At 49.1% G+C, this 12,299-nt stretch overlaps 1 protein-coding gene across 2 annotated transcripts in view; it reads left to right on the plus strand.

Moving 5' to 3' along the window:
- Window positions 1–12,299, plus strand: part of LOC117058297 (aldehyde oxidase 4-like) — a 72,619-nt gene that overhangs the window by 28,738 nt on the left and 31,582 nt on the right. For both annotated transcript variants that reach the window (XM_033169388.1, XM_033169380.1), the window contains exons 15-18: window positions 35–197; window positions 2,014–2,106; window positions 9,855–10,024; window positions 10,854–10,968. In XM_033169388.1, coding sequence (XP_033025279.1) covers window positions 35–197; window positions 2,014–2,106; window positions 9,855–10,024; window positions 10,854–10,968 — 541 coding nt within the window. The remainder of the gene's footprint in view (window positions 1–34; window positions 198–2,013; window positions 2,107–9,854; window positions 10,025–10,853; window positions 10,969–12,299) is intronic.

Here is a 12,299-nt window from a genome sequence, read left to right on the forward strand (position 1 = left end):
TAAACTTATTTGGTTGTATTATTTCTCCCCGCAGCAACTGGGATGAAGAGATGCTGAATGAAGCTTGCAGGCTAATTCTTGAAGAAATTATCCTCTCTCCTTCAGCCCCAGGAGCAAAAGTGGAATACAGACGAACTCTGCTTGTCAGCTTCTTCTTCAGATTTTATCTGCAAGTGCTACAAGGTTTAAAGAACATGGTAAATAACACCCCAAAGAACAAAGTAGGGCTATATCTTTAAGAACAGTGTCACAAAATGGCACCCAAGCCTTTGGGGTTCTCCAGAGCTCTTCATCAGGCTGGGTATTAAGCAAAGGTGGAGAGAAAATAATAATCACCCCTCCTTTTTGAGTAGAAAGCCTTATACCTTTTCACTCCAGTCTCCAGCAACTGTTCACTCAGTTCCCAAAAGCTATGTGGTATAGGAAATACCTCTGCTGTAAATCAAGCTGATATTAATGGCACAAGAGCAAGCCTGGCCTTATTTTTGGTGTGTGCTTTATTCTCCAGTGTGGTGTAGTGGTTAAGAGCGGTAGACTCATAATCTGGTGAACCGGGTTCGCGACTCCACTCCTCCACATGCTGCTGCTGGGTGACCTTGGGCTAGTCACACTTCTTTGAAGTCTCTCAGCCCCACTCACCTCACAGAGTGTTTGTTGTGGGGGAGGAAGGGAAAGGAGAATGTTAGCCGCTTTGAGACTACTCCTCTTCTTCTTCTTCTTCTTCTTCTTCTTCTTCTTCTTCTTCTTCTTCTTCTTCTTCTTCTTCTCTCTAAGCAGTTAGTAATTGAGCTGGGTACATATTCACATGCTGCTTATGGCACACATGCCTCTGAATACAAGTGGGTTGCAACACATATAAGAGGGTGCCATTGTCTTCATCTCCTTCTTGCGTAGTTTCCATAGGCACCCAGTTGGCCACTATGAGAACAGAATTCTGGACCAGATGGACCTTTCGTCTGATCCAACAAGGCTTTTCCTTGTGTTCACTATAGGTGGATGTCAGGGTACACCACGGTGTTGCTCATGAGTAACGACAGAGTCCTCTTACACTAAAGATTACTTTATTGTGCATAACTATTTACAGTGCAGAGCTAGCTAAAAACATGACCGCTCACTCGCTTGCAGAATCCGGAAGTGCCCCCCTCCTGTTTCCCGCCCAGCACCAAAGCCTCGGCACCCTGAAACGACGTCTTCTGTGTCCCCCGACCCCCCCCCCCATGCTGTGCTGGTGCAGGAAGCTGCAACTCCCCCTCTGATCGCCTCTGGCTGGCGTTGTTGGGTCTCTGCCCAGCATCCCTGACCCTCGGCGGCTCCTCCTCTTCCGCGGGAGATTGCTCTGGTGATGGGCTTTGAGAGGAGTCAGATGACAGCAGTGGCTGGGGCTCCCTGTACCTGAGCAAGACCTCCTCTCGAGGAGGTTCCCTACCCTGATCCTCCCCACTAGCAGGATCACCTTCCCCTCTCTCCCCGCGAGGAGTACTCCCGCCTAGGCTCTCCTCACGAGTAGGAGCTCCCCCTGGGCTCTCCTCGCAAGGAGAAGGCAAATCCCTGACAGTGGATAAGAAATAAACTATCCCTCCTCCTAAAAACAATGCTCCTCCTACTTTCCTGCCCCTACCAAAGATAATTGTTTCCATTAACAATTTTTACACACCGTTTTTTTCTGCACCTATGTAGACAAATTGTCTTGCATACAGCTGGCCTTTCTTCCTATGTAACAGATGCCATGCTGTTTTCATTCAGCCAGTGCTTCATGTTGGCTTGAATACAACTTTTTGCAAAAATTAAAAAAGTTTGTTAAAATGTTATAAGTGGAGATTTTGCTACATGACTGGAAACCTCCCCACTTTGTGTAGAAAGGACATGCCAGAAGAAGTTGTGCAAGTCATGCCTTAATTTCAGCACCCTGGTTGTACATATTTGGGCAACGAATTGCCATTATATGATTGCTTGCCCCTGAAGAATTGCTTGGGAAAAATTGAGGTAATATATAATTAATTTGTCTTCCCGCAGAATCCGTCTAAGTATCCTGACTTGCCAAAGAAATATGCCAGTGCTTTAGGCGAGTTCCGTGAGAAACCACCTCAGGGTATGCAAATATACCAGGTCAGTGAGATTGTTTTCATTGCTTTTCATCATATGATATTAACATTCATGTCAATGCTATCAATGTTAACCCACCCTTCTCTAAGTATAATGGGTTGTATTCAACTGAGATCTAACCAGAGTGGCCCACTGAAATTAATGCTTCTAAGTTACTCATATCCGTTCAGTTCAATGGGTCTAGTCTTAGTACGTAGCATGGCTTACCACCCAGTGATCTGTGACTTAACTAATTGATTAAGTGGTTTACACCAATAAAAATATAAAACAAAGCAATAGAATACAAATCAGGTATAATGAAAACAATTCCTTTACTCAGACACACAGAAGAAAAATCATCATGAAATTGTTGTTCAGTTCCATAAAATTCCAGCTGTGAAAAAAAAACAAATGAATCTTAAGCCCAGCCCACTTCCAAAAACTTGCCAGAAGAGGTGTGTCTTGACCTGTTTCCTAAATGAGTATAGGGAAGTGGCCAGATGCACCCCAGTGGGGAATTACATAGATGCAAAGCCACCACCGAAAAGGCCCTTTCCCAGGACCCTGTGCTATGTACTTCTCCCTGCACAGGAACCACTGCAGATCTCAAGGCATGGGCAAGTTTGGATGGGAGCAGTCATTCTCTCAGCTACATGAGACCCGGGTCATTCAGGGATTTAAACAGAAGTATAAGCACCTTACGGGACCCAGGTGGCGCTGTGGGTTAAACCACTGAGCCTAGGGCTTGCTGATCAGAAGGTCGGCAGTTCGAATCCCTGCCACGGGGTGAGCTCCCGTTGCTCGGTCCCAGCTCCTGCCCACCTAGCAGTTCGAAAGCATGTCAAAGTGCAAGTAGATAAATAGGGACCGCTCCAGCGGGAAGGTAAACGGCGTTTCCGTGCGCTGCCCTGGTTCGCCAGAAGCAGCTTTGTCATGCTGGCCACATGACCCGGAAGCTGTCTACGGACAAACGCCGGCTCCCTCGGCCTATAGAGCGAGATGAGCACCGCAACCCCAGAGTCGGACACGACTGGACCTGATGGTCAGGGGTCCCTTTACCTTTTTTTATAAGCACCTTGAATTGGGCCTGGAACTCAATTGCCGACCAGTGTAGCTGTTGTAAAATGGTGGTTATATGCACTCAAGCCACTGCCCCAACCAGCACCTGGCTGTCGTATTTTGCTCTAATTGCAGTTTATGGAGCTTTTTCAAGGGCAGCCGCACACACAAAGTACAATACAGGAGTCAATCTCTGTTACACTTTCAGTGGGTTCAATGGGTCTAGTCTTAGTACTTAGCATGGCTTACCACCCAGTGATCTGTGACTTAACTAATTGATTAAGTGGTTTACACCAATAAAAATATAAAACAAAGCAATACAATACAACAGAGGCTAGCATTTCATATGGTTAAATCCAGAGGATGTCTACTATGGCATTGTATGCACTTTCAAGCCTGTACAATAGATTATTACTGTATCCCTATCAGAGACTTGTATGAACAGATAGCAGTGCAAACCCTGGCAATTTTCACATTAGCAATCATGTCATTAAGGTCTTACATCCTTGGGAAAATAACAGAATATAAGGTCAGTGAGTCTAGCAAATTTCAGAATGCACACCGTGGCAGAACTAGGTCAGAATAGCAAAGCCAGATTTTCATAATGACATCAGGAAGGCGCCTTCACTGTACTATTTTCATTACAACAACAACAACATTTATTAGGTTTGTGAGGTCCATGCCTTTACACAAAACACCATACAACACCATTAAAAAGTAAACAATAAAATTATTAAAATAGGTTTAAGATTTTAAAAGCCTGTGCCGCGCTGCCGCAGCAAAGGGGACAAATCCAGACCAAACAAAAAAAACAAAGAGGCAAAAAATGTACTATTTTCACTGTACTATTTTCATTGCCTGCTAAAACATTTTTGTTTAGGCAAGCCTGTCCAGACATGTAGAAAGTTGGCATGTGTTTTAATCTTTTTTGGGGCTTATAATTGATATAGTCATTTTTTGAATGTTTTAGATAGTTCTTAACTCTTTTTAACTGAAACTGAAACATAATGCTTTTAAGGAGAGTCAGAAAACCTGCAGTATGGAAGCCCATATGAATCTCTTGCAGGGAGAGTTACACAATCTAGACACTACTGCTAAAAAGATCCTACCTGATGTCACCATTAATTGAACCACTGACAGTGGTGGGACACAGAGCAGGGTCTCCACTGGTTATCTCAAGGATTAGGCAGATTCGTGAGGTAGAAGAAGAAGAAGAGTTTGGATTTGATATCCCGCTTTTCACTACCCGAAGGAGTCTCAAAGCGGCTAACATTCTCCTTTCCCTTCCTCCCCCACAACAAACACTCTGTGAGGTGAGTGGGGCTGAGAGACTTCAAAGAAGTGTGACTAGCCCAAGGTCACCCAGCAGCTGCATGTGGAGGAGTGGAGACACGAACCCGGTTCCCCAGATTACGAGTCTACCGCTCTGAAAGATACTCGGAGTCGAGTGTGAATTTCATGCTCTTTATTCAGCTCATAGTAGTGAGGAATGTAGTTCCCCCAAAACGTTTGCTTTATATACACTATTTACACAATGGGCCCCACGTGATTGGTTAATTCAGGGATACTCCTGTATGCCAATCAGAGTGCAGATTCACTTCCACCTGGAGCTGGATTGGGTGGCTCCTGCGGACCAATCAGACTGCTGCAATCTCAATCCTATTGTTCTGGGACCAATCAGACTGCTGCAATCTCAATCCTATTGTTCTGGGACAAGTCAGACTGCTGCAATCTCAATCCTATTGTTCTAGGACCAATCAGCCTGCTGCAGTTTGGATCCTATTCAACTCAGTACATAACACCCCTCCCCTCTAAGTTCCAGTAGTGCCTGGGAGGTTGCATCCATAGTCCTCAAGGTACACTGGTCGCCTACGTGTGCGTTGCGGCCTGGGCTGTTCCCTGGTCAGGGGTTCTGGTTCTGGCTCGTGTTCCGAGGCTGCTGGTTGTGATGGGGCTGTTTGGTCTGGCGCAACCAGCTCGCTCTGTCGTGGCTCTGGTTCCGGTGCCCTTTCGGCCTCGCGGGTCCTCTCAGTATTTACTGATTCTGCCTCCCCTGCCAGCCCCTCCTGCTCTACGGGTCTCAATGCCCCACTGTTCCCTTGGGACTCCTCTGACCTGTCCTCCTCCTGGTTTTCTCCTGGGAATCGTCGCCGTAGCTGGTCGCAGTGGCGGCGCCAGCATTGCCCCCCCTCTGTTAGCACCTCGTATGACACGGGGCCTGTCACCCTGGTGACTGTGGCGGGTACCCATGCCGGGCCTGCCCCAAAATTCTTTGCGTACACTGGATCCTGGGCCACAAAGGTCCGGGGGTTCCTGCCTTCACCCACCACTACCTCATCCTGAGCTCTGTCGGGGTGGAGGCGGTCCAGTCTGATTGCAAGGCGCCGGCCCATTAGTAGTTCAGCGGGGCTCCGGCCAGTCGTTGAGCTGGGGGTGCTGTGCTGTGCTAGAAGGAATGTGGCAAGGCGGTACTCCCAGTCCCCTTGCGTCATGCGGCGTAGGTTGTCCTTGGTGGTCCGCACCATGCGCTCTGCTTGACCATTGGTGGCAGGGTGGAATGGTGCTGAGCGGATGTGGCGGATGGCATTCTGCGCTGTGAAGGTCTGGAATTCCTCTGACGTAAATGCAGTTCCGTTGTCTGAGACGAGAGTGTCAGGGAGTCCATGGGTTGCAAACAGCCTGCGTAGTACCCGGATGGCTGCGGACGTAGAAGTGGATGGTACCAGTGTGACTTCCAGCCATTTGGTGTAGGAGTCCACCACTATGAAGAATGTTTTCCCCTGGAAGGGGCCCGCGAAGTCCACGTGCAGGCGTGACCATGGTGCTCGGGCGGACTCCCAGGACTGCACTGGGGACCTTGGGGGATCTGGGCGGGATTCTTGGCAGGCCTGGCAGTGTTTGACCCAGGTCTCTATCTCTCCGTCAATCCCTGGCCACCATACATAACTCCTGGCGAGGGCCTTCATTCTCACTACCCCTGGGTGTGTCTCGTGAAGGGCTGCAAGGACCCTTTTGCGAAGGGGTTCAGGAACTACGACCCTGCTTCCCCATAACAGGCACCCCTTGTGGGCCGACAGTTCATGTTTACGGGTTGTGTAGCCAGCGAATTCTGGCCCGGGGCTGCTGCTGGGCCATCCCCTCCACACCCAGTCCAGGACCCGGGAGATGACCCTATCTTTCTTGGAATGGTGTGCAACTTCTTGTGCCTGAATAGGGCGGTCGGGAAGCAACTCCAGGCTCATAACCTCTTGTGCGGGTGCTGGGTCGGGGCCTGTTTCTGGTAGTGGTAGCCTGCTGAGGACGTCTGCGTGGCCCATCGCTTTCCCAGGGCGGTGAATCAGTGCATACTGGTAGCCGGCAAGGAAAATTGACCACCTGAGGACACGAGGAGACAGCACTTGGGGGGTCTGCTTTTCGGGGGCAAACAAACCAAGCAACGGCTTGTGATCAGTCACCACGGTAAAGGGCCGCCCGTACAAGAAATCATGGAATTTTTTTACCCCCTTCACGATTGCCAGACCTTCCTTGTCGATTTGCGAGTAGTTCCGCTCGGCTGCGGTGAGTGTCTGGGAAAAGTATGCCACTGGCACCTCTCTTCCATCTGGGAGTTGGTGTCCAAGGACAGCGCCGATGCCGTAGGGTGAGGCGTCGCATGCTAGCACCACCGGCAGCCTCTCATCGAAGTGTGCCAAGACCGAGTTTGAGACGAGCAAGTCCTTGACTGCCTGGAATGCGGCCTCCTGGCGCTGGCCCCACACCCAAGGGGCCCGCTTGTCCAGGAGTCTGTGTAGGGGCTCTGCTACTGCTGCCTTATGAGGAAGGAAGGCATGGTAAAAGTTCAATAGCCCCAAGAAGGCCTGAAGTTCAGTCTTGCCCTTGGGCGCTGGGGCATCACAAATGGCCCGTACCTTGTCCCCAGTCGGGTGGACCCCTTCTGCATCCACCATAAATCCCAGAAAGTCCACCTGAGGCACTCCTAGTAGACACTTTTCCCGCTTCACCTTGAGACCCGCCGTCTGGAAACGGTGCAGAACGGTGCGAAGGCGGTCCTCAAACTCCTCTGCCGTGGGCCCGGCAATCAACACATCATCGAAGAAGGGGGTGACGCCAGGAATCCCTTTAAGCAGCGAGTCCATTAGATTCTGGAATATGCCTGGTGCCACGCTGACACCGAATTGCAGCCGCTTTACCTTGAACGCTCCCCTGTGCGTCACAATCGTCTGTGCCTCTGCTGTGGCTTCATCTACTGGCAGCTGTTGATAGGCTTGGGCCAAGTCCAGCTTGCCAAAAAAATTTGACCCAGCCAGGGTGGCGAGGACATGGCTGACCACTGGCACTGGGTATGCGTGGGCCATGAGGGCCTTGTTTATGGTACATTTGTAGTCTGCGCAGATGCGGACCGAACCATTAGGCTTGACGGGTGTAACGATCGGGGTTTCCCAGGTGGCATTAGGCACAGGCTCCAGCACTCCTTGCTCCACGAGCCGGTCCAATTCCTCGTCTATACGGGGTTTCAGGGCGAACGGGACCCGGCGGGCCTTGAGCCTGATAGGTCGTACTGCGGGGTCCAGCTGTAGGGCAATAGGGGGGCCCGTATACTGTCCCAATTTCCCATCGAAAACCGCCGGAAACTCCTTGCATATGGCGTCCACATCCACTTGTAAGCTAGTGCGGTTCACCCCGGTGACGGCTAGCCCCAGTGGTCCAAACCATGCCAATCCCAGTAAGCTAACGTAGGAGCCCTTGACCACGAGCAAGTCCAGTTGCCGCGTCCGCCCTCGATATTGCACCCTGAAGGTCCCCACCCCCATTGTGGGGACCTTACGTTTCTGGAAGTCCCGGAGGGTGAATGGGGCTGGCCTGAGTTTGGGACCCCCACTAGGGCACAGTTTCCTTAAAGTCCGTGCCGAGATTATGGATAGGGTTGAACCTGTGTCCAGCTCCATGCGGCACGGGGCCCCCTCTATCTGTACCTCTACATAAATTTTCTCTATGTTGGGGTGGGGCAACTGGTATACCTGGTAGTCCATGGTCTCCATCGAGTTGCCTTGGTGCGTTGGGCCCTGGGACCTGGGGCTCTTGGGGCGGTCATCTGATGCCTGGCGTCGGATGGGCTGAGCCCGACACACCCGGGCGATGTGGCCTGATTTTCTGCACTGCCTGCACTCGGCATTGCGGAAACGGCAGGTCCTCCTCTCGTGATTCTCCCCGCAGCTTGCGCAGTTCCCTCCTTCTGGTCGAGGCAGCTGTGGTGTGTGCACGGCTTGAGTGCGTTGCTGTACTCTGTGCACCTCCTCCCTGTCTGATCCTGAATCGTCGATGAGGTCCTCCTGGTGGACCCTTGGTTGGGACGGCACGCTCGGCCGTGCCTCTTGCATCGACCTCTCGGCGGCTTCTGTTGCCAGGGCCTCCTCCAGAGCGACCTGGAACGTTAGGTCCTTCTTGGCATAGAGGCGTCGTTGCAGCTTCTCGTCCCTCAGGCCACCGACGAGGCGGTCACGCAGCATGTTCTCCAACTCTGAGAAGTTGCAGAACCGAGCGGCTTGGCGGAGGGAGGTCACAAACCCCGTTATGGTTTCCCCAGGGGCTTGCCGCTTTGCATAGAAGGCATTTCGACGAGCCACCACCGAGGGCTGTGGCGAGAAGTGCCCCTTCAGCCGTTCCATTACTGTTTTGTAAGGAACAGTAGCGACATCATCAGGCACAAGGAGAGCCCGGGCGATTTCGAATGTCTCCTCTCCGCAGACGCTGAAGAATATCGCCCTCTTCTTGGCATCGTTGGTGACCCCTTTAGCTTCTAGAAGAAAGGTGAAACGGGTGGCGTATCCTTCCCAGTCTCCTGATGCTGGGTTGAACGGCGAGAAGCTGCTGTCCGTTGCCATCTTGAGTTCCTTGGGACCCGGAGCTGAAGCCTGGATACACGGTGCGAGGCAGCTGTGCGGCAGGTGGCGTTGCTGCGGTGCTGTGTGTGGCAGTCAGCTCAGCGGGATCCCACCTTCGTCGCCAGTGAAAGATACTCGGAGTCGAGTGTGAATTTCATGCTCTTTATTCAGCTCATAGTAGTGAGGAATGTAGTTCCCCCAAAACGTTTGCTTTATATACACTATTTACACAATGGGCCCCACGTGATTGGTTAATTCAGGGATACTCCTGTATGCCAATCAGAGTGCAGATTCACTTCCACCTGGAGCTGGATTGGGTGGCTCCTGCGGACCAATCAGACTGCTGCAATCTCAATCCTATTGTTCTGGGACCAATCAGACTGCTGCAATCTCAATCCTATTGTTCTGGGACAAGTCAGACTGCTGCAATCTCAATCCTATTGTTCTAGGACCAATCAGCTTGCTGCAGTTTGGATCCTATTCAACTCAGTACATAACACGCTCTTAACCACTACACCACACTGGCTCTCCATAATATAATGTCCTTCATAATACCAAGGATACTAACTGAAAATGTTTACATATACTAATAGAAAATGTTAATTTGGCCAACGTGATTTAATAGCTTGACTGGTCCTCCTATTTAAGCCAATATGGAACCGGAGCTTTGGTTACAGATAGTAACATGGTACAAGTTCTGGGCCCAACGTTCAGCCTGTACAAAATGAAATACAACCATTTTGTCACCATATAATTTTAGTAGGATTTTCTGAGTAATACTCAGTAATCTAATGAACCGTCTGTATAGTAAATGTCTCTACCATATGGCAGGATGTAGACCCTCGTCAGCCTCCTCAGGACCCAGTGGGGCGTCCCATCATGCACCAGTCTGGTATTAAACATACGACTGGTGAAGCAGACTATGTCGATGACATGCCTCCAGTGGAAGGGCAGCTGTACATGGCTGTGGTCACCAGCACATGCGCCCACGCAAAGATTCTGTAAGTAACAAGAAGGAAAGCGCATGAGGAAAGTGTGGCAGTAGAACATGGGAAGGAGGACATATTTTAATAGATACCGGACATGCTTTGAATCTTGGTTTGGTTTACTTCAGGAGTGGGCTGGAATGAAAGTGTGCTTGCAAACGAGGAGGGCTTGACATACAGCTCTTTTAAATAAGAGTGGAGTGCACTTTGGGATCATTGGAAGTGCTTATTCAGTGCATCCAACACACAAGGCTGATATCCACACTCAGTTCCACCATTAGGGACAGTGAGGCAGCTGCCTGAGGCAGCCGATTTGGAGTGTCATGAAAGGGTGGCAAATGGTTTGCTAGTTAATTTATTATTGTTGTGTTTAAACTCTCAGGGACGGGTGGGGTGGGGTGGGGAGGCGTGCTTGTAGTCTTTTCTGCCTCAAATTACTTGACCAGATGGGCACTCTTCAACTTGATTTGAGAGTGGGGATGGCATGGGGGACGGCACCATTTATTGTCCTGCAAAATGTCTAGGGCTGACCCCGACCTGCCCATATCACCTGCCTGCCTGTATTGCAGTTAAGGGTGATTTCACACATATACAGATACCAGTTAAGATAGTACAAAGAGGTTTTTAAGATTACTGTAAATACATTGGGTTGTTTCACTATCTGTTTCCAGCTGCAGAAATACTAGCTGTGCACAACTTAGTCACATAGGAAAAAAGTGCATGTTTACTTTAGCCCCTAAATGTTTATTTCTTAAATCATTTATTTCTTAAATTCATCTTGCCATCATGTTTGATCGCTGCAACCCATTGGAACAAAAGTTTTCTATTTATCTCTCCTTTCCAGATCCATTGACGTGTCAGAGGCCTTAGAAGAACCAGGAGTGGTTGCCGTGGTAACAGCAGCTGATATTCCAGGGGAGAATGGTGATGGAAAAGAGGAAGTTTTTGCTAGCGAAGAGGTACCTTCTGAGTTTTTGCCTTCCTATCCCAACATCTACTCAGAGATAAGCAGGCCCAGAATTGTACCCTAAAAATATTTTTTTCTTTATCAAAGGCCTACATTTACAATTCCTTGGGCATGACTAGACCACTAGAACCGAGTTGCTTTGGAGGAAAAAGCTAACAAACTTCCAGAGGAAGCTAACAAACTTCCAGAGGAAGAAAAGTAATTACAGTGGTGCCTCGCAAGACGAAATTAATTCGTTCTGTGAGTCGTTTCGTATTGTGAAAATTTCGTCTTGCGAAATTTAATGCATTGAAATTTAATTCCCATAGGAATGCATTGAAATTTTCGTCTTGCGAAGCACGGCCATAGAAAAATTCGTCTTGCGAGTCACCAAAAAAAATCGCAAAACCCTTTCGTCTAGCGAGTTTTTCGTTGCGCGAGGCATTCGTCTTGCGAGGTACCACTGTACTAGCTCTAACATCTTCCATCACCATATCTCCTGGACAGGGAAAGTCAAATAGTGAAAATCTCAGTTCTAGGCAACCCTTAAATGTGCAAGAGGCCCCACAGTGTCTGTCTGAATCATTGTTTGAAGGATCCATGAATGCATGATTAAAACATAAATGTCTTTTAAAGGCTTGTGTTCAACATAGCACTGAGGCTAAGACTCTGCAAACGCAAAGGTTTTCCTTGTGCAACAGAAACCCTTCTCCCTCTGCATCCCCCTAAATCTGTTCTGGGGACTCCCCCAACCCTCCAGAGCAAATTTGGGGGTGGTATGGGGCACACATTGGGGGAGGTGAGATGAATTTCCATTATGTTGGGACATTTAGCATATGCACTCTGCCATAGCTATAACCCTTTGATAGGATCCTGCAACTAGAACTCCTTAGACCAACCCTGTATGGTGGGTCAATATTATTAACCCATATATCAGATGGAGGTACTGGGCTATTTAAGGCCACCTATTTGGGTATGTGGTAGAGATTACTTTTGAGTTGGGAATTTGAAATTCACTGCCTCTTAGCCACTATCCCATAAAATTAGACACAAGCCCAGTCTTCACCCCTTAATTGTAATGAATTTGAAGGGATTGTTCAAAAAAATCAAATGTTTATGTTGGTCCTCAGTCATTCTATATGCTGTATATTTTTTGGTCTCCAATATGTGTTGTAACGTGAGGATCGTGATTCAGCAAGTGATTTCAGCTCTGACATAGCAGGCAGGAGACAGCTTCTTCATGTAACGCTCTTTATTCAGACAAACAAGACTGGGGAACTGAGGAGAGGGAGATACATTTATAGGGACAGTAGAGGATACATTTTGGAGGGAACAATCTCAAGC

This window comes from Lacerta agilis, chromosome 1, assembly GCF_009819535.1.
Source record: "Lacerta agilis isolate rLacAgi1 chromosome 1, rLacAgi1.pri, whole genome shotgun sequence".
Taxonomy (NCBI): Eukaryota; Metazoa; Chordata; class Lepidosauria; order Squamata; family Lacertidae; genus Lacerta; species Lacerta agilis.